Source organism: Triplophysa dalaica, chromosome 23 (genome assembly GCF_015846415.1).
Source record: "Triplophysa dalaica isolate WHDGS20190420 chromosome 23, ASM1584641v1, whole genome shotgun sequence".
Taxonomy (NCBI): Eukaryota; Metazoa; Chordata; class Actinopteri; order Cypriniformes; family Nemacheilidae; genus Triplophysa; species Triplophysa dalaica.
In genome coordinates this window covers 11,630,962-11,655,695 of record NC_079564.1, presented here as the reverse complement: position 1 = coordinate 11,655,695, position 24,734 = coordinate 11,630,962, and the positions used below count along the sequence as shown (strand labels likewise).

Sequence of the window (24,734 nt, the reverse complement as noted above, 5' to 3'; positions counted from 1 at the left end):
CTACTGGCACATTCATGTCCCTGCGGACTAACACATCTCAACTTTTAACAGTAACTTTTGTTATGTCAAGGTCATATTAAAACACATTTAGGATATTTATTTTTTGTCACTCGTAGGTAACCAGAGCATTATTGTGTTATGTTTAAAATCAATACAGCCACGATTTTTTTTTAAAAGTGCTTTACAAATGATTACTACCACTGTTATGCAAAAAACTAATTTTGTTTATTTATTGTTAAAACGTGCTTAAAATAAATACCATGATATGGGTGAAACATAGAATATATAAATAATATAAATGTTGGTAAGATTTCATCTATGCCTATCTTGACCCAGACTTTTGGTTTGGAAAATATCAGTGATTAAAATATAAATTCTTAGATTTCATAAACAATATAAACAATAAACTAAATCCTGATCTCTTTTAATGGTGTGCTTTAGTCAATCAATGAATGCAAAAACAATACCTGACTGTCAGTTTTTTAATAGTTAGTGTACTTGAAGACAACACGTAAAGAGTATTAGTAAGATAATATGTTTAAAAAAGTGTTATGTAAAAACAATAAAATTCATGATTTTTATTTTTGAAAATAATCATATTATCTTATAAAGCTGTGGAACTATGCATAAATGTAGAAATATGTCTTAATGATTTATCTTTCAAGTTGTTCTGCGGAAATGCTGTTGTAGAAAAAATCAAGAAATGATCGTAATGCATGTAAACACTGTTATATTTCTGTAATAGGCAAATTAAAAACACACAGACACAGGACCAAAAGTGACCATTGAAACACACATTAGCATGTAGTAATGCTAATGTGTGCTAACCTGGCAGACTGTTATATCCTTGGCTTGCACAAAAACGGCAATTCTCAGAATTACAGTGAAAGGGATTTAATTTTTCAAACCCAGCAGTTGCATTTCATTGGCACAGTTGTCTAGCTCAGACCCATTGTGACAGATCATAAACAGGAAACACTAAGACCATCTGAACAATGATTGTCTGCTCACAACAGCTGGAAGTGCTTAAAACATGCGTGTTAGTCATGATTTGTATGATGTTAGTGACAGACGTCTGTAATTTACCTTACTGTGAAGGAAAAGCAGAGTCTGGTCATCTAGCACAAACCACATGTGCTGTGATGAAGTACCCGGAGCCAGATTACATAATAATGCCTTATACAGCTCTTGAGGTGTCTGCCGTTACATACGTATGTAATATTTCTCAAACAATGCATTAGGGTCTAAATGTTTTGAGAACTGGGTCTACTGTGCACCAAAAGTAAGAAATACAGGGTTGAGATTCTATTTTTCAGGACAGTAAGTACCCTTCAATCACCTGGGATTTGGATAAATATTTTACGATGTAAAAATAAGATAAATGAATTTTTATTGAATATAAAAAATATATAATTTATGTCTAGGTGTTTACATTTAAAGTCCGGAGACCCTCAAAGAAAAAAATTTATTTAAACAAATTCAGCTCCCTCAAATGAATTCAGCTCCGAGGAATCAAATCTTGTAAATGTTCATAAAAATTCAAATAACATGATTTGGGTTATATCAGATCTGAACAAATTTGAATGTACAGATATGCTCACATACATATTGATCCCGGTTTGCTGTTCAGATTATAGCAGCACTTTTCAATTCTTGCATTAGGGACTATGGAGTATTGTCCACATATCAGTTTCCTCCCATTTAACATTCAGATTTTTGTAAGCTGGATTTCTAACCCAAACAAGGTTTTGTTTAGCCTTACTTATGCGATTTCTAAGAAACACTCATGATGGCATAGCCCGAGGCTGCAACAAAGGTTTACACATTCTTAGCGTCTGCTTCATTTTTTACCAATATAAATAATTTCAAACATTTTTAAACCATTGTTTCTTTGTCATTCTCCGATATACCATATCAGACCATGCTTCCTCCATGACTCCCCTGAGTAATTTATCACTAACTGGGCCTGTGAGCCGTAAAATACGCATAGTCATAGCAAACATGTCAAAATAATCCTTTGTGTGTTTGCTGTATAAATTGGACTAGCGCAGCATAAATCATAGGTGTTTTTCTTGAATCTGATGTGCTTAAACCACAAGGGAGATTGCAACAGGCACTGCCTTATGAGCGCTGTTACTTTAACCCTGAATTGCACCATTGTACGGTGTGTTACTCTTGGACAGGAGAGTACCAAAAGCATCTTTGGATGCTGCCTTCCCAGCATGCACTGCTCTCCTTTGGGTCTTATTTTCAGAACAAATAATTAGGGTGTAATTACTGTCTGTGAGGTTTCTTCATTAGGGATTAGAAGGACGTGGCCTATATGATTATATTGAAATCCATACCTGCCAACATGATCAGTTTTGTTTAATAGTCAGCAACAGGTCATTTATAGGAACACATAAGCATGACTCAAGAAAGTGGAGAATGAAGTGTATGTTTGATTTAGAGCTTCCTTTAAACTTTCAGCCTTTAACTTTGTCCCTACTGTTCACAGTGGTGGGCCGCTGTTGCCGATTTGCTGTTCTCGCTGACTCACTTAACAAACAGAAAGGTTAAATGATTCAGCCTCACAAGCAGCCGGACTCCATTTTGTACAGAGAAAAATGGGCTAAAGTTAACAGCTGTAATGGAGGTCCTAAACTCCTTTTAAGTGATTTGTAAACTGAGTATTTGTGGTGTCATGCCGGACATTTGTGCTGTACATTGTAGTTGTGTTTCCCAGCAAGATTTTGGTTTGCCATATCATGTTGTGAAAGAGCGTGGTCAGGAATTATTTCAAATAATGAATAATAAAATTGCTGACATTCTTTATTTGGTCATTTCCTAAAGCCCAGTTACTCTGGAGTTCGACATTAATATTTAGTTAAAATGGCAACTGAATCCTTTACACTTTGATAAAGTGATTCTACCTGAAATTGTACTGACTGATATCATGTTTAGTGTTATACGTCATGCAGATAATAATCTTTTAGACTTTGGTTGAGCTGCATTTAAATGAAACCAAAATCAAGCTTACAACGTGAAATTAAGTTAAAAGTCATTATAACATTTAGTCATTTGGCAGACGCTTTTATCCAAAGCGACTTACAGTGCACTTATTACAGGGACAATCCCCCTGGAGCAACATGGAGTAAAGTGTCTTGCTCAAGGACACACTGGTGGTGGCTGCTGGGATCGAACCAGCAACCTGTGATTTACCAGTTCAGTGGTATAACCCACTAGACCACCATCCCCATTATAAAACACAAAGCATTCTAACATTTATTATACGAGAATATATTTAAATATTTTTTATGTCTAATGTTTGTGACACACTCTGTTAAAGCCATGCTAAAGGTTTAAAATGTAATTTTGATCAAGTGAGCATCAAAGTTTGATTTTAACCATTCATTTCACTATGAACTTTGGGATGACCTTACACAGAAAAAAATTAAGACATTAAAGGGATATTTTAGAGGCAAAATAAAAATTCCTCATGTTTTACTCACCTTCAAGGCATCCTGACTGAATATGACTTTCTTCTTGAAGCATAATGCAGACAGAGTTATAATACCACGTATCCTTTTTCTTCCAAGCGCTAAAATGGGAGTGAATGGTGGCCATTTTTTTAAGCGTGCATCCATCGATCAAAGAATTGCCCGATGCTTCTCCGTGGTCCTAACAAAGGTCTTCTGTAGCGAATCGATGCGTTTAAAAAAAATAAAAAAAATATTGACAGCGCTATTCACGTTGATGTCAGGCTTCCATTATCCCACTGCTGTGCGTGAAACAGAGGCATGTTTTTCTGGCAAATGACGGTGACGAAGGCTCCCGCACAGAGGAGACGGCTTCCTATTGGAGCAAAATGTAAAATGCTGTGTTAGTCATATGCCGAAAAACAAGTCTCAGGTTCAAACGCAGCCAAGAAATAACAGAAGACATTATCGTTAATAGTGCTGTCAATGTGGATATTTCTCTTGAACAAACGCATTGATTTGCTTCAGAAGACCTTTGTTAAGACCTCAGAGCCGCGTCGAGCAGTTCTTTGATCAATGAATATCCCTTTAAGGTTATATTTTCACAGAAAGTTCTTCACATGATGGATGATTCTGTCATGATTCTGCCTCATCATGTCATGTCTTTCTTGGTCTTGTGGCAGGATCATGGCAGAACCTCATGTTTAGTGTATAAAGAGACAGGGCATTGTTTGTTTTGTCGTGTCATGCACTCTCTCTTGTCTCTTCTTTGTCCCCGCCCCCTTGTTTCCTCATTATTGATTGTTAATTATTCCATGCCCAACACCTGTTCCCCTCTTGATTTGAGCCTTTATTTAATGCCCCTGTGTTTTCTGGCTTGTACTTGTTCATTTTGAATTGTGTGGTGTAGTTCCTGTGTTTGGTTCAGTTCAGTCTAGACCAGTTATTTGTAACATTTTATTCAAGCGTTGTCTAATCTAGTGTAGTTGGTCTATGTTCCTGTTTATCCGTTATGTTTTTACCCTTGTTCTGTGATGTTACCCCGTGTGTTTTTTTTTTTTTCATTTTTATCATTAAAAAGGTTTGTCCCGCTATCTGGGCCTGGATCCTCTGTCCTTGTCTCACCACGATCATGACAGATTTTTTGTCATTTGCACCGTCACTAATAATCTTTCCCCACTAACATTTTCTCAAAACTTTGTGTATTTGGTTGCCCTACAAAAAATGTTTTTCTTGATTTGCAAAAACATCATTAATCATAAACTATTCTGCCAAAATGCCCAAAACACATGTCTCTACCAAGCAAAATTATAGGAAAAATAGCCGTGTACTTTTGAAATTTAAGACTAAGCGTGTAAAAAACGAAAACACCACAAGTATTGCAAATGACACATCACAATACCCACACATCTGAGGAACATTTGACTTTCAGCTTACTTCAGTGTATTTGGAGATCTTAAGACCATTACTGGAATGACAGACATCTCTAGATGGCTAAAGTCTCTGGTTTGGATAGCAGTGTTGATTGGGGATGTTGCCTATGGTTTCAGATTCATCTTGAGGCATCTGGAACCCAGGATGGTGGAAATCATATTTGTATTTGTCAGGCAGTTTGAGAATTAAGCAGTATCACACATTGTGATAAGCATTAGACATGCTATTCTGTGCCTTATTATATTAAAATATGAAAACAGTCATTTATATTAAAGGGATAGTTCAGCCAAAAACTCCCATTTGATATTTTCATAACTTTGAACATCATTTTTAATAATATTAGCCATATTGTACAGCCTCTACACTCCCTTTCTGCAGGTGGCGCTAAACGTACCAGACGCTGGTATGCCATCCGGCACCAAATACTACAAGAAGAAGATTCCAATTGTGTGCAGAGACTGCACATTATGGCTAATATTATTAAAAATGACATTCAGTTTTATGAAAATATCAAATGATTCACGTAATGAAACGTCAACATGTCGCCAGGATCCGCTTTTTGGAATTATGTGCTTTAGGAACTCTTAGACAGGTGGACCCCATAGACTCCCATTATATGAAGCAGAGAGGGCTGGGGATTTACCATACAATCTTCTTTATGGTTCTACTCAAGTAAAAAAGGTCACCTACATCTCGATGGCCTGAGGGTGAGTAAACAAACGGCAAATTTGAGTTTTTGGCTGAACTATTAATCTAACCAGGCAATACAAGAGACAAGATTAGATTAGACAACAGTCTCTGATTATCAACAGTTGGCCCCTATTCCTAGGTCTTAGTGTACTGTCTCATACTATCCACAAAATTTCACAACACAGTATGCTAAAAGCACTTTAATGAAGACCATTGACAAAAACCATTGTAACCGTAACGCATGATGTAATGATTCATTGATGTAATGCTTCATATGTGCCGTGTTTGGCCCATGCCGAGAGATGGCACATTTAAACTTGACGAAAGTCTTTTGTGGGGAAAATGACAGACAATTTCCCATTACAGATCTTATTGAGAGATGAGATTGGATTACTCAACAACCAGATGGCCTGCTGGACCTTTGAAATGCATTTAGTTAAGATTTCAGAACAATACACTGAATGCACATCAATGTGAAGATCTGTCATGACGCTCACGACGGGTCTGTTTCCGGTGTTTTCTGTGCCTCCTGTGGACTGCGTTGGAGACCCTTAAAATATGTTGGAAATGGTTTAATGTTCTGGAGGAAACATTTTTTTAGGACAAATATCTTAACATGCTTAAAGAGTACATAACATGAGATCATGAAAATAAAATTTCATGCAGTGTGTAATGTTGCCGTGTAAGTAGTAAGCAGTCTGCCAAGTTGTAAACCGAAGGTGAATGAATAACAAAGTTATTGGCTTGGAAAAAATGGAGTCGACTCTGAATCACTCAAATGAGTCGTCCCTAGGTTGATTCGCGAACTGCCACAGATTTACGTCACTACATAAAGTCCCCGCCTATGTTTTGCTAGGACTGCCCGCGAAAACGTCACTCTTCTCTCCCAAACACTGTCGCTCGTGAGCCACATTCGTAGACCAATCAACTTGTTGTTGGACACTCCATAAACCAAAGTAGGACCTTAAAAATCCCTAGTTATGTACTCTTTAAAACATTTACCTAAATCAAGACCAATTTATTTGAAGCAATATTGTACATTGTACAATAATAATTTTACTTGCTTTTGTAATAACTTTGTATACTTTTTTTAAATAATGCTTAAAGCAAGAAAAACTTACAATATTACATAATTTGTATGTTTCTCTCGTATATTGTTCTTAGAATATTCAGACTTTTTATTCAAATGCAAGACTAAAATTCTACGAGAGAGTGATTTTTGCGTTGTGTTTTAAAATACATTTTGTGAGATATAACCTTTAAATTTACAAGATATGTTGTAGTATAAAAGTATAATTGTTATAAAAAACTGTAAATTATATTTAAAAGGGGTAAACCATAGTTAAATCCAATTTAAGAAAGCACAATGCTCAAGCTATTGCAGTTTAATTTATGTCATTTTGTCCAGGCTGTTTGCCATCCCTAATGCATCAAAAGGTTTTGTGTCAGCAAGAATTTGCTATATTTGGGAAGGGCTGTACATATAGTTTGTTTTCTGAAAACTCATTCGCTTCAGTTTGTTTGGACAGTTCGCTGGAAGCAGCTGATCTTTGCTTCATTTCACTGGTATTTAAGCATTGGAGCCTTGCCGCTCGCCCTGGGAAGGCGAAGGTAACATCTACCATTTGGCTTCGTTCCGCTCTCATAGATCCACCGGTCTGCTTTCTGACTCCTGCTGAGAACCTGGTGCAGTGTCAACCCACATTCCTCCTCTGTGTTCACCGAGGGTCATTAAAACTCGCTCTTTACCCGAGATACAGTAAATGCGTTCTCTGTTTTTCTATCCTTCCCTCTAATCCATGAATATCAACAATACAGTCTTCTACAATCTACCGCCATTGCATAATTGTCGATGCGGTGTCCAGCATTGAGAGCAGAAGTTTGTCTTCAACTGTGAAGTTCAGTGGGTTCCAATAATTCAATGCTTTTACCCAAATCAGTGCCATCTGTGGACCTCCACATTTTTGCTAGTCTGCTTAAGGTTTTTGCTTTACGAGCATGCTGAGATGAAAGAGCTCTTTAACCAATATTGTAAACTGTTTAGATACAGCGAGACATCATTACAAAACTCATCTGTGCAGTGAGCCAATCGCAGCACTTGTAGTTTTTTGCGTGTTAAACACAACCCCTGCAGCTGACTGTGTTTTATGAAGTAAATAGTGCACACTTCAAAGCAAACACGTCAGAAACTTTGCTTTGAATGCAGTGAAGCGCAAAGCAATTGTTTACGATGTTAAGGCACCAACAATGTGTGGCCACTATCTACAACTAAAACATGTGTAAACTTAGTAAATCATGTATAAAATGTACATTAGTTTTCAAGCCATCGTAGTGTAGGGCATGCTTTACTTTTTATTGTGTTTTCTTCTTTCTGTCTTCGGAGATGAACTCTGTCTGTTGTTACAGCTTTCGTCCTCTTTTAAGTCATATCGCACACAGCAGAGTCATGTCTACAGCTCTCCCACACGCTTCGGTTTAAAAAAAGGATCACAAACTTGCACGAACGTATCTTAACCTCGGCCGCGTAAACCTATAAAGATCTGAAAATGAGCGTATTTACAGCTGAAAAGCGTTGAGTTGGAAGAAAGTGGTGTTTTGGTTTTCTTTCGGTGCTCTGAAGTGATTCTGTCCTGAGGAGAGCAACGGTTGGTTTCATTAAAACTCATTCTAGTTTTCAGCTGCAAAGGGCTTCGGCTCGCTGGAGCACGGAAATGAGATCCAGACGCTCTAGCACTTTAAGTGAGGACACTGGGAATCGCAGGCTTTCGTTCCACAAAAGAGTGTTTTTGTGTCTTTTAAAAGCCACTGAGACTCATTGTTGCTCCGAGAGCACTTGTAAAAGACGATTTTATCTTGAATGTTAGTTTGACTCAAGAGGCAGTCATGCGAATATGCCCCCTTTTTATATACAGTGTTATATGTTTATATTTTTGCATTTTATGCCATTTATTTTTGCTTTTGCTTTCAGTTATAAGTAAGCTTGATAAGTTATTTTCCCCAAAACAGTGTGTGTTTATTTAGGGCTACGGTAGAAACAACATGGTGAATTCCATGTAAGGGGACCCGCGGTGTATGTAGATAGAAATAGCTCATTCTAAGGTAATTAAATCATAAAGCTTCATTATGTGAGGTCTTTAATACACCTCTGAAGACAAAGTTGTGTATATTATATTGCATTATTGTCAACAGATCCTCCCAAAAATAACACACTGTACCGACAACTTGGCGTGAATTCGGCCTCAACCAATGGTGTGACCTTGGGGCGGAGCGAACTGTTTGCTAAACAATAGAGGATTAGTGTAGCGTTTGAAAACCGGTTTGAAATCAGTTCAATTGTATTTATAGTTCCAATTGATACACCTTAAAGAACAAAAATTGTTCACAGTGTCTTTAACACGCAGTATTATTGTATCATATATGCAAAATGTTTTACATGCATCAATATGTCTTTTGTTTGTTTGCTGTAGTGTGCGAGGTGCAGATGCCGGCAACGGCATCCGGGTGTTCATTCCTGACATCGGCATGTTCGTGTTGGGTCTGGTGACGTGGCTTCTGTGCCGAAATCTGGAGAAGCAACCGGTCAAGGACGTGTCACAGCACAACAGTGAATTTGAGGTGGACAACCAGGTGAGAAACCAAACATTCGGATTTGCCATTACACACAAACAATGCTGACTTTGTTCAATAATGAAGATCAATAATGAAATATTGTTTTGTTTTAATACCATGATTTCTAACTTAGTCACTGAGGGCTTTTGTGTATTTTACGTTTTATAGTATTCGCCAAAATAAAGGCAGGTATATAGTTGTAAAGAAGTATAGTTTTCTTTTACGGTTGTGTGTTTTAAGGATAGAGTTGAAGGTTTTTGGTTAAATTTCACTGAGATAGAGTTCTATCTCATCACACTTCTATCAGTCATGTAATGGGGCTGTCATTCTCACGCCACAAAACTTTCATCGAGAGGCTTTCCACACACGCACCGAGCCAGAATCTTACAGTCCATCTTCCTCCTTCACTGCTGGAGACTTTTCACATCCAGATGAACTTAAAGGCCATAATAGCTAACAATTGTCCACTGTGGCTCTAAGAGAACAATATGAAACAACTTACGTCTGAACGCCAGGAATAGATCACTTGTGCAAGTGTCATTTTCAGAAGTGACATGGAAAGCATTGTTTTACATAAAGATAACACATTAACGCTTCTTTTTACTTAAACTTGCACGAATAAACCAGTGAGAATTCACGAGGCATCATTTACTTTCAACAGACAAAAACATTTTCTCACACTCTGGTCCTAAAACATAAAACAAGGAAATTCCCCGTCAAAATAATGTGTGTGACCAGTTCATTGATTCAGATAGAATGAAAATATTTTAAAAGTATTGATTCCCACTAAGTGCTTGGTTTGAATTTGATCTTCTGGGATATAATATTCCTCTATTCTAAGAAAACATCTTAGAAAAAAAAACATTTCCGTCTCCACTCCGGCTGCTATTGTCTCACGTGTAATTAAAGAAATTGTACTTTGCAGACGTTGAACGTGATGCACGATGTGGCTAACCACAAGCTGGTGTGAAACTGTTTTGTTTTGATGCATATTTTCCTTCAGTTTTATTTTATATTTGTCCTTTTTAGTATGAAATACAATTAAAATGAGCTTTGATAGCTGAGCGGTCACATTTACTGTTTATTGAAATGTTTATTCATGTGCATCTGTCCTATACAGTACATATGAACTAAATATAACAATACAACATGAATGAAATAAAGCAATTTAAGTGCAATTAAAAAAGAGGAATAAAATGCACATATACAGACACACACAACATCAAATGACCAATATTGAAACTTTCCAGAATTCTGTTGTCGACTTGAGTATTTGGGCACACAAGTACTTGCTCACATGTACAGTATGTACTGAGTCCACAGTTAAAATCAATGTTTTTCCTCCTGCCGCATGGACCTTCTTCTGCTTTCGCCTTGTACTTGGCATGAAAATTACATTTAGTTGGCTCATCTCAACTAACTTTGCAACCAGGCCCTGTTTATCCAGGTGATCTTTCTGTTTGATGTTAGTCTGATGTGCACGGCCTGCAGATTAAACACACCTCATGTTACTTAAAGACCAACTGTGTTAAAGGTGAAGAAACCCTATAGATGTAAATTGAAAGAGAGACCTAAGCCATAATTATGGCTGAAAATATCATAGACTCTTGGAGATGAGCTTTTTTGGCTTGGGCCACACCTTAGCAACCATCCAGAACAGCCTCTTAACCGCACATCAATGCTGTAAAACAGTGCAAATTCTTAAATAATTTACTCATCCTTGTGTCATTTCAAACCTTTGTGACTTTCTTTCTTCTGCAGAACCCGAAAGAAGATATTTTGAAGAATGTTGATAACCAAACAATGCCGTTTTCCATTGATTCTATTGTATGAACAGAAAATGAGTGACGCCGTTGTTCGGTTACCAACATCCATGCAATATGAATCTTTGGTTTATTATTTGTATTGCCACTTCGCGTTTCCAAATCTCACGTTCTCTTACTGTCTTACACAATGGATTTGCATTCCAACATTTAAGGTGGGTGGAAGTCATGTGTGTGTACTGTAGGTTCACATCTGGAATACATTTGCCGGTGTTGTTTTTTCGGTGGCTGCGCTTAAATTACCAACCCCCAGTATCTTTCAATTTCTTTTTTTCTCACTCACTTTGTTTTCTCGCTGTACGTTTCTCTCTTTCTGACCCATTTTCTCACGTTTTCAAGTTTTGCTCTTTGCTGAAAGATGCCCAGCTGTGGCCGGACAGAGGTTTCAATATTGATATATAAACAAGCAAACAGGGGCGGATGGGAGGTGGAGGTGTTCTGCTGAAGTTTACTGGCAGTGTAACAGTGGTAAAATGTTGGAACGCTCTCCCACATGTTCAGAACTTTATGGTTTGTGACACAAAGATAATTAAGAGCACGCTGTAAGTGTTTAAATGTGTGTGTATATCAAGTCAAGTAGTTTTATTGTCATTTTTCGTGTTCCAAAAGTTGAGAAGAGGAAAGAGCACACAAAAACAACATGTCGGGGCAACTCTTGCTCAACTGGAGTATTGTGCTAGCAATGCCAAAGTCATGGGTAACAGTTCTCGTGGCACACTTTATTGCACTGAAGGTTGCTATAGTATAGATAAACACTTCTGCAAAATGTACTGTATGCATGTGAAGATAGAAATATCACTAAGAAACTATCATAAGCAATGGACAATACAAGAAATTCTCATGGTGGTTGACCATAATGAGTTTACGATGTCTACAAAACCGGAAGGTTATATGTCTGATGAAAGCAATATAGACATTATACACTAAATTAAAACTTATTTTTAACTCTATAAAAAAGTTGATATATATGGTTTCAGCAGGAACAACATAAACAAAGTGGTCCAAACCTTACTTACGATAGACCTCCACAAAGAATTAATAAGAGGCTTCAATCTAATTTAATACAATAAATATACAAAAAAGATTAATATAAACTAATTTTAATATAAAATTAAATATAAAATAAATGAATTGTAATATTAGTAGCCAGACCTATAACCAAACACAGACTGGAAGTTAGCTTCAGGTCAGGCGCATCTGTTCGATGAAACAATCCATAAAGTAGGCCTATATGTTAATATAATTATGGTGGTATAGTTTTAAGTTAGTCAAAATTGTTGGCCAATATTGAGATCACAGTTATGGGTGACTTTGAAAACAAATAATTTGGATTTTCGAAAAAAAAAAATTAGACTATTAGACTATTTAAAAGACTATTTAATTAATTATATGAACATAGTTAATTCAAATAAATTACATCCAAATAAATTAGATCAAATATGTTGTCTAGTGCCACGACGTACTGAAACTCCTAAACATATTTTTTTTACGTTTTGATAGTATACATTCAACATATCTACATTTTACATTTGTCAGGCGCTTTTATCCAAAGCGATTTACATTGAATTATACAGTATAATTGTTTTTAGGTATGTGCAATCCCTTGGATTGAACCCATAACCTTGGCGTTGCTAACACCATGCTCTAACCACTGAGCTACAGGAAAACTAAGTAATTTATCTAAACATGGCACAGTGGGAGTCTGTTTGAGCTTTTAGAGAGGGGTGAAAGTGTACCGCTGTAAAGGAAAGAGTGCACTGTGCATTTATTTACATTTGTTCAAAGTGACATACAGTGCATAAGATATATATTTGATTAGTATGTGTTCACTGGAAATCGAGCCCATGAGTTTTTGCACTGTTAATGCACCTTAAATTTTTTTTTGTTGACTTAACTTAAAATATATGTGCACCATTTTTGCATTATGGTGTTTAAGTTAATTCAACATAAGAAGATTTTAAGTAAAAATAACAAGATAATCTTTGTTGCGTTTACACAAATATCTCAGTTCGCTTGACCTTCTTTACTTAAAAAATGATGTAGCAAGAGTTCAATCAACTTACTGTGCTCATGTGGGCTGTAATTAAATATTTAATTTATCTTAATGTTAATATAGCATAGTGAAATATATTATTATAACAAATAGTTTTGAAATAATCTAATTTGATAACAGTCATTGAATGATTCTCCACAGATGTAAATAGCACACCGCATTTCTGATGTGTGTCTTCCTTATTGTGGTAAGAAATATGATGGGTTGAACAGGGTCTACGCTTACCAAAGCAAACATAAATCACCTGAATAGTAACTTCACAGAAAATTTCTATTCACTACAAAACAACATCAATATGACTAAATACAGTACATCTTAAATTTCTTTAAACATCTTATAAACATCTAAATAAATGCCCCAAAAGTGCTTTTTATTTAAAAAAACATTAATAATCAAACTTTTCAGGTGCAAGGAGTTATGGGTTTTCCTCACAGCATTTGTGCTGATAATATTAAATTCCTTCACTGGAAATGTGTGTTAGGTTTTCTTATTTTAAAACTGTAGTTTGCACAACTCAAATTTTTCCATTCACTTTATGCACACTTTTGAGCTTTTCTTGTCATGTTTGTGTTGCATGAAAAAAGGATTTTAAGTAGAAGCTACTTAACATAATACAATATGGTTGTTGAGACAACGTATCACTAGTTAGAAAAACAAGTTATTTCATTTATCCTTTTTCATTTATTTTCCAGTGCTGAGTGGCCGATTAACCGTTTGACCAATATTTTTGCCTGTTGTTAATTAATAACATTTATATTTACAGTGTATGTGTGTAATCATATTGTGATTAAGGATGAATATGGAATAAATAAATAAAAACTGTTTCACAAATAATTAGGAAAATGCACAATCATTTCCAATCCATAAATCCAATAAATCGTATCGACTTCAGCAATATCTGGCTACTTCATTAGTTTACCCCATAACTAAGTTCCTTAAATCACTTCAAGTGCCCCATTTCTTGGCCTGTGAAAGGAATGTTTTTTTGTCTTTTATTAAACGTTCTGATTCACCACACATGTGCATGCTCTGGAAACATAAATAAACACCAGCACACCCTCACTGTCTCCTCAAAACTGACTTGTTCGATCAATTCATTTGCACAGCGAGAGATAATAAACAGGTCACATGGTTTTTATCCTTCCTGTACTTCTACCAGAACGTGTTTTTCTGTGACTTTGCTCATCAACATGACCTCTTTAGCCAAACTGCACAGAGCACTTATTCATTATGGCAATATGGCAAATATACTGCAGGGGAACACTGTCATTGGTTCCTGCAAATAAACAACTGATTCAGCCCAGCAGGGCTCATATTATTTCAATCTGGGTATATTTAACGCAGCAATGAGAGCCGCCCAGTGTTTAGAGGGTTCGACAAGCACAAAATCGACCTTAGCGATGGAAGAGAAACTGTGTTGAGATCAACAAGCCTCTTTTGATCAGTTGGCCGGCCTGTACTATGTCAATGTAAACCAGCAGAGAATGTCAGTTTGAGGAAATAACACTAATAACTTTCAGAATGAACTCCTCACATGAAGCCAAATGTGTATTAAGTTCAGTTACGTTAATCCCTATGTTTATTCAGCGAGAAAAATCATCAGGTGGCATCGCTTCGTATGCCAATCCTCCATCTATAGTGTGAGTTGCATAATCTTTATTATCCAAAACAAGGCTTGACAATTTTTTGCTTTTGTCAAGCATCTCTCACCGATTCACGGGACACGGCTCGCCCAAGAAAAATGTTTTCCTAAACCTGACGGATGTTGCTTTTGTAACAGAAGTGTATTCTGACAGTTGGAATTGAGTTTTGGCGAGTTATGGTTTTGAATTTGATTAAAATGATGTGCCTTGCAGGACCGGAAGCTTACTTTAGCTAACCTTCCTCGGGAGGAATAGATTTACCTTAGTAGAGATTGATTTTCTCCAAAACTAAGATGGTGTGTTGTAGCCGCTAGCGTTGTGTTATTGTACATAAAACGATATGTGGTTAAAAATGATCTATTAAGGTGTCCTTTTACTTTTTTAGAAAAAGCAATACATAATGTATTTCAATTCTAATACATTTCACTCTACAAAGCACTCTTTTTTCTACAGACATAAATGATACATTGGGACGAGTTTTTATAACCTTTCTAAGCACCTGGAATTTGTACTTCATTATAAAACTAACAGCGACAACTTGATTGTTTTGAAGTCATATTACATTCATATTTCCTTTTCATAAACGCTCGAGAGGTGATTTGTAGACAGTGCTCTCAACAGACAAACAGAATTTAATAAAACCAGGCGTTCATCCTGTTTGTAGTACTTCTGGATTCATTTAGTCTGATTTAACATCATCACAACGATTCAAGGCACTCTCAAATGTCTTTTTGAAAATAATCTTTGAATAATGCTTGTTCTCATATCCAGAATTGCTGTTAATGACCTCAATTCCACATTTGGCTCATATATTTCATTTCTGATATATTTTCATATATTTCATTCTTTCAAAAAAGATGCAGATTGAACTTTCGCCCATGTTTTTTTTTCTCAAGTGTACTACAAAAATTAATAATGTGATGGTGGACGTGTAATATGACATCATAAGAGAGATAGCAGTGGAAATTTGCTCAGAGGCCTGCTCCATATCACAGAGTGGACGACAGCATCTAACACTTGGACCTTTCAGATCAATCGCAGGAATGAATGCTAAAATGTTCAGCCAAAACATATTACGCAACCAGGCTTGCATGCACTAGAATAATTGTGAGGAAAAATACAGTCTGAGACCTCATTGTAAATGTGGAATACAGAACTAAATAACAAAATGAAATAGACAGTCAAATATAGATAGAAATATGGAGTTTGAAGACTATTTTTAGGTTACTAGTTAAATGAAAGCAAATCGTTGACAGTGAACATTTTAATTCCTTTAAGTATCATGTGCCTGCTATCATTTAACTTAAAGTGGTAACTTTTTTTTAAAAGCAAGCGATTCCTGTAACTGTCGTATGACTAACCAAGTCTCTGGTTTCATCTTTTCAGGAAAAGGAGGAGGAGGAAGAAGAGAAGAAAGATGAGAAACTGGAGCTCGAAGATGAGCTGCTCTTTGAAGACTTCGAGCTGGCAGATGAAGACTGTGAACTTCCTGAGGAGGAGGAAGTGGATGTCGATGATGGAGAATGCGAGGAGCCTGACGGCGAAGAAAGCACCAAAATAAAGATCCTGCGACAGATAGCAGACGTGGCGTCCAAACTCAAAGAAATCATTGGCAATCTGATTACCACGGCAGGAAAAGTAGTCGTAACCATATTATTGGGTCTCACAGGTAGGTAGTGTCGAAATAGACATCACTCACGACATGGAATCAATGGATAGCACTCATTTACAAACTGCAGTTAAAAGAGAAAAAATTATGTGCATTGATATATACAAAAACATTTAGGTCTGTCAGACAGATCAGATGATTGTTAAGAGTATATATTCAAATGTGTAAATATTTTTTGATCTAGACACTAATCTAATTGGCCCCTAGCCAAGTACATAAGACTTTGACACAATTTTACCTGGAGACTTGGAACAAAGTAAATGTTGTAGAGTGTAGAAGATATATATATCAAATAATGATATGAAATAATAATTAATGTTTCTTTACAGAGAGATAAAAGTGAATTTTATCTATAATACTTGTAAATAATTTTTGCCATAATTTATTACTCATATTATTATATTTACTGTATTAAACAATTTTATATATATTAGCATAAGTTATTTCATATCATTTATTTATATAGCACATTTAAAAACAACAATGTATTTTACATGTCGAACATAAGCCGTACAATTAAAACAATCAGAAAAAGTACATTAAATGAAATACAATAGGTGGTATTTAGGGAACACCTGATCATCAAAGCAGAACACCAAGTCAGTTAACTCTCATGAATATCAATCAACCCGGAAAAGAAGCATAAGTTATTGTGAACCACTTTCGCTTGTTTCGGTGCAAAAAAAGTGACAACAGATACACTGGAGAGGAAACAGCAAGGGTGGTCTGGGGAGGACCATTCTCAGAGGGTCTCACAGACCTCCACGTGCTAAGAAGTATGGGGATGAAATCATCGGATCTATTGTCTGATCTTATACTGGTGTAGTGCAGAGCCCTCCTGGTGGATGATAACACCGTCCTCATGTGACCAGAGTCTATAGGTAGTTTCTGGATGATGAAGGCATTGATGACATTGACTGGCTATCACGTTCCCCAGACCTAAACTCAGTTGACAACATCTGGGATCTCATGTATCCAATGCCATCAAGTAGCACCATAGATTGCCCAGGAGCTCACTTCCGATCCACGTCAGGGAAGAGTTCCAACAGGACACCACGTACCATCTCATCAGGAGTATACCCAGACATTGCTGGGAGTTCATACGGGCATGTGGGGCCGTGCACATTACTGACTAACATTAAGAGTAACTGTGTTGAATCAGCCAGTATTTCCATTTTTTTGCAGTGATTTTACTGTAACTCCTGCTCTGAATGACTATGATTTTGGCTTACATCGACCGTTCTCACATTATTTTGTTCTCACAACATTATTTTTACAACAAAGTTTTTATCTGGATATTTTGTTCATTGAGATCTAATACAGTGTGATTTAGGTGTTCCCCTTATTTTTTTGAGCAGTGTATATTGAATTATTTTGAATCCTTACTGGAGGTCAACAGTCTACCCTGCATGTTTTGATTATGAATCTTGACAGCTTGCATTAATGTGTAAATTATTTCTTATAGCTCTAGATTTATTCTTCTTTGATCTGGTTTCAGGTATAATGTTGCCCTCCCTCACCTCCACTGTCTATTTCTTCACCTTCCTGGGCCTGTGCACCTGGTGGTCTTTCTGTCGCACCTTCGACCCGCTCCTCTTTAGCTGTCTGTGTGTTCTCATGGCCATCTTCAGCGCTGGTCACCTCATCATGCTCTACCTCTATCAATTCCAATTTTTCCAGGGGTCCGTCCCACCCGGGGACAGTTATGCCAGGTAAGACCAAAGTTCCAAAGCTTACCAATCGAAGCACAAATGAATGGGGTTTTAATAAAAATGTAGGCTTCAATAACTCTAGTACTGGATTTGGTCCAGGATCATTATTGTAGGTTCTCCCATCCTTTGATTTTTAAAGCATCCTGTCAAGGCCTTTTCACTTAACTTGATCTGATTTGCTTGTTTGTGCAGAGCTTCATGAGAAGTAGACATTTAGGGAAGTTCATTATGTGATTTATGTTGTTGCTCATTTGTAAGCATAAAGTAATGCGGCGTGAGCTGACCGCACATGGGTTCAACCCGTATCCAGCTGTATCCTTTTACTATAACCAATGAGATTACAGTGCTGTTTGAAAATGGAACACAAAAGGAAAATTCAATTACAATGATCAGACGAACGGGAATTCTACATGTGAGTCTGGGTGCCTGCAGACCGATGGACTCAATTGATGATTCAGTCTGTTTTGTTATGTGGAAGTGAATGGCGTCCAGTGTGGAAAGCAGATGGAAAACACATCAATGATTTGTGCACTGATCTCTTGTCAATGAGTGTGATGGTTCATGATTAAAAGACAAATAAAACATTCACATAAATGCAGAAATATTTGACATTTGTGAAATCTGGGCACTATTTTAATTATTAATGCTCTTACTTGTCAAAATGTCGAAATCCTAGAGATCATCTACACTCATTTTTGAAGGAATTTGCGTTTATTTATACAGATATGGTTTGAATCTGAATTGACCATTAAACATAAATGTCGCCTGGTTAGCTCATTATTTAAATAATTTTTGAGCTTGGCAGTGTCGTGATATTTGATTTTTTTGGTTTGAGTCTCGATCCAAAGGAATTCCCTACTAACCAACTCTTGTCAGACAGTGTTTTGAGAAGTTTGATTAAAGAGTCAATATTCACTTCGCTTTCAGAAATCATTTTTAGGTTCTGTGTGTTGCCCATGGCGTCTGCCCAGCGTCTAGCTGGAAAGACTTTGCAAATTGAATCAAGAGACATGAAATCTTTAACTCTTAACTTTTTTACGTGCCCCTAATTATTTGTCCCTATGTTGTATTTTGCGAGATCTATTTTTGGTGCCAACAATTGAATATCGAAGTTGGGCTGGTCAACGATTAATCGTGATTAATTGCATCCATAATTAAAGTTTGTGTTTACATTATTAATATGTCTGTGGAGTGTACATGTTTGTTTTGTATTTATAAAAACGTACAAATGCATGTATATATTTAGAAAATATTTTCATGTATATTTTCATATTACATTTAAATTATAAATATATATAAACGTTATTCAATGTTTTTATTTTTATAAATATATGCATGTATCTGTTTATAAATATAAAATTAATGTACATTGAGAAGAGACATAAATTAACCAATCAATCGTGAAATTATCTTATATTAATAGATTAATCGCGATTAATCGTTTAATCAATGAACAGCCCTAAATCGAATCCATAATTCATCTGAAATGCTTGAAAATTATTACAGTTGCTATTGATATAAATCTCACAAATGGTCATTACTAAAACAACACCTAAGACATAACCTTGAACAAAATGATGAATGAAAAATGAGACTGAAAAAACGCATCATATATTGAGAAGTTATTATTTTTTAAATCATTAGATGAACTCCTTATAGTGTTTATTCTGGCAGACATCTTTAATGAAAGAAATATCAATATAATGGCTCATAGACCTTTACTGTTCTCATCCAAAAGAAAACTTGTGCTGCGCTGTTCTATAATAACCACCTACATCATTAATCGATCATCCCACAACAGATCCCATAAGCTAGATGTTGAGAGATGAAGAGAGAAGCCACTAAGACGATGGTTTCGGCGGTGGCGGCAACCTCGCGGTCCAGGTGGTTCTCATTACGACGGGACGGCTATTGGCCTCCGCTTAAATTACACAGCTGGTTTCAGGGAGCGCTACACGAACCGCTGGACTTAGGTAGTGAGAGATTCAGAGAATGAGAAAAAAACAATCAAAGGTGATTCAGAAGAGCTTGTGAGTGACATAGCAGCAATTCTTCTAAATTAAGTCTCAATTGTAGTGTATGGTTGTCTGCTCGCTGGCCTGTGTTATGCTGACTATTATCAAGTTAACATTCCTCTTCGCTGGCAGTGAGGTTTCAGAAGGACCATTAGCAGCGGATACAGGGCTAATGGTGCAACTGTTGCATCTCATTAAAATGTGCTGTAAAAATCTTGTAGCGGACAGCAAACACTAAAACTACAGAATAGGCGTCTTTGAAAACTTAGAAACTTAGAAAAGCCTCCCTATGGTTTTCTGATGTTTGTTTGGTTCCGCTCTGTTAGATTAGAAGCAGGTCACAGAGACTTGAAAACCAACACTACAAATAAACGATCGCTTCAAGAAAGTCCATCTCTGTCACTCTATTCAATGGTTCTGAAATCCACATCCTGAAACCTCATATGCATTCAAAGACTCTATAAAAGACACAGACACTCAACATATGTAAGATGAGGTTTGAGCCGACCTCAGAAAAATGTAGTGCGGTGAATACGAAACATGCCAAGCGAAATGACTCACGTGCGATGGAATCCCGTTACCTTAAGAAATACAAATTGCGGCAGGAGGGTAAAACACGCAAATGTGCAGAGGAAGCAAAACACTGGGGGTTATAAGTAAAGAAAGACGCTTTACTAAACCCTTTATTCAACCGCATAAAATTAAGTGGTTTTAACAGGATTTAGTGGTTACTTTCTCAAACAAAACCTAAGAAACATCTTAGATCCTATTTATGCACATGCTGCTGTTAGAGAAAAATACTGTTTTGCAAGTCGAAGCCTCTTGGGGTCAAACAATGAGGCTTTCTATGACAATCACACAAACACAGCACAATCAGGAGACACTTTGAAATATAGCATTTGCGGTGAGGACTTGAGTTTAGATTACACCCCGCTGAAGTCTAAGTATGTGCAAATGCCAGAGAAGAGTCTATTTTGGGTGAAACAAAATGCTAATTTAGTCGACCCGGAGATTAAAACCAAATGGGTTTATGTTGGTTGTCTGCTGGGTGCCACCTATACAGGAAGGTCTGTGCATGTTTACATGTGTGCTTCTTAACTCAGAGGGGCCACCGTCAGAAATGTGTTTAGTCCAGATTGTTCATTAACGGCTTAGGGCATCACAGTATTGATTTCGAAATTACCTTGAATAAATAAGACACAAAAAGATAATGTTTTACAGTCTGTAACATTAGTATTTTCCAAGGATATTTTATATTAATATAATCATTTAGCAAACAGCAATGATGTAGATATTTCCAGACTGACTAACTTTAAGCTGTTATGTAATTTAGTGATAATATATGTATCTGTTTTTATCCCCCTGGGGAAATATGTAAAATAAATAGAAAAATAAGAAGAAGAAATAAAACTGCAAGCAGCAATGATGGGCCATCGCATTACTGTGCCACCGTTACATAAAGAGGGCATAAAGTGTCGAGATATCAAAACTCTTTTTTTTATTTTAGCATATTCGCCTTGCCCTCTTGTGTAAGCTGTTGTATATACCATTCTTAGAATACCAAATGCCTGAAAAAACAAATATATTATTAAAGTTTGACATGAGACCATGACAACACTATTTAAGATATCAAAATCTTTCACAATTTGATATCCCCATGCAAATCTTTGATTATGCTTTGGCACAGTATCTTGCCAAACTTGAGCATAGTGTGAGACATTGTTGAAATGTCTTCTGAAAGACTAGAGGAAACATACTGTCGATGTTGTTCCGAAACCTCGGATGTACAAATTATTAGTTTTTCAGGAAATGTAAAAACACTGTACTTTTTAAATGATTAAATAGTGTGTTGTCAAAGTTGACAAGCACTATTATAGTTAGATATTTGGAAAACCCAGTGACAAACATGAAGGGTGACTAGTAATAATAATTTATGGCAAAAAATCAAAATCACAAAATACGAAGAAAGAAGGTTTTGAATCACAGCAGCGATATTTAAGATAATTTGAATCTGTTTCTGAGGACACTAAGAAGAAGTCTCAATTTGCTCTCACTATTTTAGCATTTTAGGGAAACAACTGAGACATTTAGGAGATCTCATTAATGATGTTTTTGTTTCTGTGAGTTTGTCCTCATGACACATTGCTTCTTTAGAATCTGCTTATTATGAAATGGCCGTATTGAAATGGCACCTCTATTCAGCTACATTTCTACACGTATACTTGTTATTTTTCAGCTGTGGTATTGGGACTTGGATGTCACGCTTTGCCTTTGGTTGATTCACACTCTGAAGTGAAATATTCAGACTATATTCCCCACTTGGCTACAGATGCCATGAGGTAGCTGCGAAATGAACGTCTGGCAAACCACATTGACTTTACTAACAGAACTAAAGCAGTAAAATAGAGGGAGCATGTGTTGTTACCTAATCTGTTCTCAATAGGGTTTTGGCTGTTAAAGCCACCATTGTTTATTGATTTCATCAGCCAAAGGTGACAGTATAAAACACCTCCGCTCATGTTACCATGTTTGCTGTAGAATTGAGATGAAGAGCCATTAGAGTGCCTTCTTCTTCTTGGCGTTACCTCTGTTTTCCATCACATCCCTTTAACTTGTTTGGTTTTTATACCACTTTTAGTTTTATACCCTGTTAAATAGGCATCTGCTGTTACTTTCTTCCTTCGGCATCCAATTTTGGCTCCAACGTAAGAGAAAAAGAAAAAAGGGAAATAAATACAAACCTAATGTTGTGAAGTCTGGAGTGAATTAGCAGCCATTCTGTTATTTTCTAATATTTAGTCAGGTCCATTTCGATTGATTGATTAACTTTTTGCTGCAAAAATGGTATTCCCTTTGAAATATTTTATTTTTATTGTTTTACATATAAAAATACATCATTATTGTAATAATTATTTTGAATATTTTTTTATTATTATCATTGTTGTTTTTATGGCCACACACAACCGCTTATGGCTGCATATTATTATTATTATTATTGTAAATGATAAAAATAATCATAATTATAATTATTACCATCATTGTCATTATTGTCAATATTCGTTTCAATTATTTTATTAATAATTTTATTTTATTTATAATACTTTTTTATCATTCTCTTTTTTATTCTCTTCAGTCTGTTTGGCATATCTCCAGTTGTGCTGACCGATTGCTCTCATACCTGGATGTTCAAAGTGAACCCTAATCTGGAGTGGCACCACTTTGTCAATCCCATCATGCTCTTGGTGCTGTATTACACCCTGGCCACGCTCATCCGTCTTTGGCTGCAGGAGTCAGAGGACATGGTGAGATGTATTGTACATATATAGAAAAATATGCACATTTCAGTTTGTATCAAAACTGTAACACATTTTTTATTGTGTCTGCAGGTCAAAGAAAAATCAGCAGATCCTGAGGTAAGGGAGGATCCAGAATCTCCAGAAAGTAATGCTGTAGTTTACACAGCAGAGAAGAAGAGACAACTGTGGAGAATGGCACGTTACCATACAGATGAGAGAAATGTGAGAGTTTCTTACACTCATATTCATCTATCTATCATAATCCTGCTGTTTTATAAGAGTTTTCAGACTTTTATTGGTGCTCCACAGACTTATATGAAACGCTATAACCGACACATTGAAAGCTGCAGTACAGTAGTATTGCAAAGACAATAATTACATAGAAAATAATTATACTTCAGACTAATAAAAAAAAGCTTGTAATTGTTATATCCAATTGTTTTTGTATTATTCAAATTTGATTTATAAACTTAAATATTACGGAACATCTTTTTTTGTCTGTAGAAAATTACAAAAGTTTCAGATTGGGGTCAGAATTATTTTTAAAGTTGACAATTCTTTTTTTTATATGCACTTATAACCAGGGATCAAGTATAGTTAAACTAAATACATTTATTTTATCAATTTTCTTCAATTATCTTTTAAAAATAATATTTGTTTAGACAAATTTGTGAAGTCATTCTTTGCTCTAACTTTTCATTTCTCAGTTGTTCTGCACACAAGATGGCTACAGCTCGCCTGAGGTTTGTTTCTCAGATAAATAACATCATCCACTGACTTAAACTAACTGAATAACAATAGATTAATGCTTGAGCCTATCAATGATGAAATCAATATAAATATTGTTACGTTCAGAGCTTCAGAGGAATCTTGATACACAATGAACTCACTTTCTCTCTCAGGTATTGATCATAACATCCAATGGAGCCTCTCTGGACTTCACATCAGTCCCTTGTGAGAACGGACCAAAGTCTGTGGAGCTTTACTCAACCCCTCACTACAAACCAGGCCAGCTTGAATCAGATCCACGTATGTTAGCTTTTTCTCATGACCTTCTTTGTGAGGTCCAAAAATACATTTCCAATATAATCAGTATAATCTTATTTTTCATACATCTTAGATGTAAATAAAAGTGCGAAGGGTAACAATGAATTGATAAGTGTTATAGGGGCGTTATTAAGGATTCTTTTAGGCCAGGACTAGGCTTCAGTTAAATTCAGATTATTAAATTGTTTTAAAAAACATGATTTACAAAAAAAACATTACTATGTGCATCTTGAGACAAAACAATCACAGTGATATATTTTAGGATATATCACTGCAAGTTGTTTT

The 24,734-nt window shown here is 36.0% G+C and overlaps 1 protein-coding gene across 3 annotated transcripts in view; it reads left to right on the top strand.

Moving 5' to 3' along the window:
• The window catches only part of LOC130413332 (piezo-type mechanosensitive ion channel component 2), a 97,209-nt gene that overhangs the window by 39,740 nt on the left and 32,735 nt on the right, over positions 1-24,734 (top strand). For 2 of the 3 annotated variants that reach the window (XM_056738441.1, XM_056738440.1), the window contains 7 exons: positions 9,050-9,209; positions 16,097-16,379; positions 17,878-18,091; positions 23,240-23,408; positions 23,493-23,624; positions 24,110-24,145; positions 24,305-24,431. In XM_056738441.1, coding sequence (XP_056594419.1) covers positions 9,050-9,209; positions 16,097-16,379; positions 17,878-18,091; positions 23,240-23,408; positions 23,493-23,624; positions 24,110-24,145; positions 24,305-24,431 — 1,121 coding nt within the window. The remainder of the gene's footprint in view (positions 1-9,049; positions 9,210-16,096; positions 16,380-17,877; positions 18,092-23,239; positions 23,409-23,492; positions 23,625-24,109; positions 24,146-24,304; positions 24,432-24,734) is intronic. The other variant, XM_056738442.1, reaches the window with a different exon arrangement.